General features: G+C 51.2%; 1 protein-coding gene across 1 annotated transcript; it reads right to left on the reverse strand.

Annotated features, from left to right (window-relative positions):
- Window positions 1-542: 542 nt before the first annotated feature.
- Window positions 543-2,206, reverse strand: LOC118357325 (ADP-ribosylation factor 1). Its single transcript, XM_035729136.1, has one exon. It carries the CDS (start codon window positions 2,107-2,109, stop codon window positions 1,564-1,566), a length of 546 nt encoding a protein of 181 aa, XP_035585029.1. The 5' UTR covers window positions 2,110-2,206; the 3' UTR covers window positions 543-1,563.
- Between the last annotated feature and the right edge of the window lie 1,685 nt (window positions 2,207-3,891).

Below are 3,891 nucleotides of genomic sequence, written 5' to 3' on the forward strand. Positions count from 1 at the left end.
ACTGGATGGTCAACCTGGAGGCCTGAGACTGGGTCCTGCTCAGCCAGTTTTGGGCTGGAAAATCTGGAGTAAATTGCTCTCCAGGCTACAGTTTCTCCTGTAAAAACGTGGGTGATTATCCACCTTGCCTGCTCTTAGCAACCTCTAAGGATTCTTGGAGACTCCTACGAGTTGTGTGGGTCAGAGTTGAGTCAGGGGCCATGGGAAGAAAAGGACAGCTCTGATTTCTTCTTCTTCCCAGAGACCCCTTCTCCCTCCCAGCAAGCTGTCTCCTGACTGCTAGCATGTTTTCTGCCCCTGGAATGTTCCCCAGTGAAGGCGAGTACAAGGCACACAATTTCAAATTTCAGGAAGCCCCTCTATTTATAATCAAGTCCCTCCTGCTGAAATTTTAATCGGGACCTAGGTTATGGTTTACCAGCATGCAGTGGAAAGGGAGAGAGGGTGAAAGGGAAGGGGACTATGAATGGGTTAGGGGTCTGTGTATACAGGTCTCAAATGCCCCTCCAAGAAAGGAAGACAAAGCCATAGGGTTGAAGAACTTTTTTTTTTTTTTTTTTTTTTGATTACTAATCGTGTATTGAAAGCAGTAAGAGGTTCCACGACACCAAATAAACCAGTTCTGAGGATTTCCCCAAGGTAAAGTTTAACAGCTCCAGCTTCTTCAGTGTTTATCAAAATACAAAAGAAAACAGTAGAGGTCGTCGTTTCGATGGCAAATCCGACCCTTGCAGGCTGAGGGAGTGAAAGCACATGTAGACAGGGGCTCCGGGGGCTGAGGCTCTAGGGTGACTGGCCCGCCCGCCCGCACTCCTGCTGGTGAGACCCCAGGCAGCCCGGAGCAGGCCAGAGCGCCCACGCGGACCCAAGGGAAGGCCGGGGTCCCTCCGAGGGGTCCGTGAGCGGTGGCCGCAGCCCCCGGCCTGTCTCCTGGGCGGCCGTGTGAGTACAAGTACAAGCACAAAGGGGATGCGGGATGACCCGCGACAGAGCGAGTCACAGGGGCCCTATCGTGACCATGCAGAATGGACCGTGGCTGGTTCTGCCCCGTCTCACGTTCCCGACGGGAAACGGACCACCGGTGGACTAGACCCTGGCCGCCGCTGCAGAACCGACACTAGGCACGCTTCTCCCTTCTGTGTGTTCACGTGTTCTCCTTATCTTGTGTTTGCAACAATTTTAAAAATGCACTGAGTTCAGGTTAAAAACCAACCACCAAAATGGATCTCAACACAGATCTAAGGCCCAGAGGAGGCGCGCCAGGCTGGATGGACACAGCGACTCCCGGAGGCCCCGCGTGCCTAACATCCCTTCTCAGTATTGAACAGTGGGTTGATTCTCTTTTTACAATAAAAAAAGCTGAGTAATATTGCATAGGAGTACCAGAAACTGCCTCGTTGGGAACAAAAACTATTTACATTAAATAAAAACCCGGCTGCAGGCTGCGTCTGCACATTTACAGCATGGTGAAGCACACTGTGACCGACCATGGAGACAGCTTCTGGCACTCACACCACATGAGAGTAAAGCAGGGTGGAAGGAGGGGGGAGGGGGGGACGCGGCTCACTTCTGGTTCCGCAGCTGATTGGACAGCCAGTCCAGTCCCTCATACAGCCCGTCCCCGCTGGTGGCACAGGTGGCCTGAATGTACCAGTTCCTGTGGCGCAGGGAGTGCAGACCCAGCTTGTCCGTGATCTCAGCCGCGTTCATGGCGTTGGGGAGATCCTGCTTGTTGGCGAACACCAGCAGGACAGCATCCCTGAGCTCGTCCTCCGCCAGCATCCTCATGAGCTCCTCACGGGCCTCGTTCACACGCTCTCTGTCGTTGCTGTCCACCACGAAGATGAGACCTTGTGTGTTCTGGAAGTAGTGACGCCACAGAGGTCGGATCTTGTCCTGGCCGCCCACGTCCCACACAGTGAAGCTGATGTTCTTGTACTCCACGGTCTCCACGTTGAAGCCTATGGTGGGAATGGTGGTCACGATCTCACCCAGCTTCAGTTTGTACAGGATGGTGGTCTTCCCCGCAGCATCCAGGCCCACCATGAGAATGCGCATTTCTTTTTTGCCAAAAAGGCCCTTGAAGAGGTTTGCGAAGATATTTCCCATGCTGTAGACGGGTGGGAGCAACACTGGCCAGAGAAACCCTCGGCGGCCGCGGCGAGGCTACTGCTCCGAGCCAGGCGTTGGTTTCGCTCCCACCAGGGTTGAAGAACTTTTGATTGGGGCTGATTTGGAGCTTGACATCGAATCCCTTGCCACATCTTCTGCCAGGTGTCCTTGCCCAAATTGATCACCTTGGCGTGCCAGCCCAACAACACCTTGGCCTTCGTGCTGCTGAGTAAGACAGCCACAAACATGGCTCTGAAGGCCCGGTTCCTCGGCCAGGTCCCGTACCTTAGCAGCTTTCACCTCAGCCGTAAGTGCATGGGGGGAGGGGGAGATTGTGGAGAGGGGGCAGCTGTGACAGCACAGGCTGCCCCAGGCAGGAAGGTAGGGTGGGACAGGGACTGAGACTCCGAAGGGGTCATGGGTGTGGGGAGAGGGTGCAGATCGGCTGCCGGGGTGGGGGGGCGCAGCTGTGAGCCTGGGCCCAGACGGAAGAGGAAGACAAAGGGTTAGGGCAGCAGCTTGATGCCATTTGGTCCTTCACATGAATGAAAAGGGGATTCTTCTGGAAGACAGGCAACCCCCCACACAGATCCTTCTTGCCTTTATTCCTCGTCTTGAAACACTGGAGTAGAGATGTGAGAACTTTGTTGTTAATTACAAAGTAATGTGTACACAGACATTCCTGACCCTTAGTTCTTCCTTTGCCCCGACTGCGAGCCTCACTCTGTACTCACCCCACCCCTGACCGCTAGTTCCAGAGGGAGTCAGAATTGAGGTGAGGATATCTGTTCGGCACATTACTTGGGGTGTGTGTGTGTTTGTGTGTTTGGAAAATAAGCATTCTTTGTTAGGGTTTAAAAGGAGGAAAGGTAACAAATGACTTTCCCAGTGTTGAGAGTTCTGATTATAATCAATGTGAACAATGGACATTTAAAAGATGGACCTAGGGTTTTTAAATATGAAAAGCTACATTTAATAAAATGTGTATAACTTCTCAGAATAGTGGGAGATGCTTTCAAGGTATAAACTAATAGACTACACTCATGAGTAGTGACCATTTACCATGCTTTGGCTGGACAATGCCTTTCTTCCCTAGTCTGTCTATTTAATTTTTTTTTTATTGTGGCATAGGTGACATACAATGTTATATTAATTTCAGGTGGGGGTACCTGGGTGGCTCAGTCAGTTAAGCATCTGCCTTTGGCCCAGGTCATGATCTCAGGATTCTGGGATTGAGCCCCTCATTGGGCTCCCTACTCAGCAGGAAGCCTGTTTCTCCCTCTCCCACTCCCCCTGCTTGTGTTCCCTCTCTTGCTGTCTCTCTCTCTCTGCCAAATAAATAAATAAATAAATAAATAAATAAATAAATAAATAATCTTTAAAAAAACAACAACAACAACACAAAATGTCACAATCCCCATGGCAATGGCACCAATAATCGCTCTCCACTTTGCTTTTTCTCCTCCCTTGAAGAATGGATAGTGGGCTGCTGGTGGGAGAGGGGCCTAAAGGTTGGGCATCCTGGAGCTGAGCTGGCACTGACTCTGTCCTCTTTTATCCTCTCTTTAACTTAGCTACCCAGTTCATCTCCCCACAGAAACTCCTGACCCATCTTGTGGTAAGTGATAAATGTACAGGATGAATACTGTCCATCCATCCATCCATCCATCCCCACATTCCACAAATAGTTGAGTACTACTCTAATCCAGGCATTCTGCTGGGCATGGAATAAGGGGTAGGGCCAAAGATCACAGGGGCTTTGGGGAGAGGTGATCAAAC

The sequence above is a fragment of the Zalophus californianus genome, chromosome 9 (assembly GCF_009762305.2).
Source record: "Zalophus californianus isolate mZalCal1 chromosome 9, mZalCal1.pri.v2, whole genome shotgun sequence".
NCBI classification, from domain to species: domain Eukaryota; kingdom Metazoa; phylum Chordata; class Mammalia; order Carnivora; family Otariidae; genus Zalophus; species Zalophus californianus.

What these genes read in the sequence shown, in the direction of transcription:
- LOC118357325 (XM_035729136.1), bottom strand. Translation starts at nt 2,109, where the DNA reads ATGGGAAATATCTTCGCAAACCTCTTCAAGGGCCTTTTTGGCAAAAAA.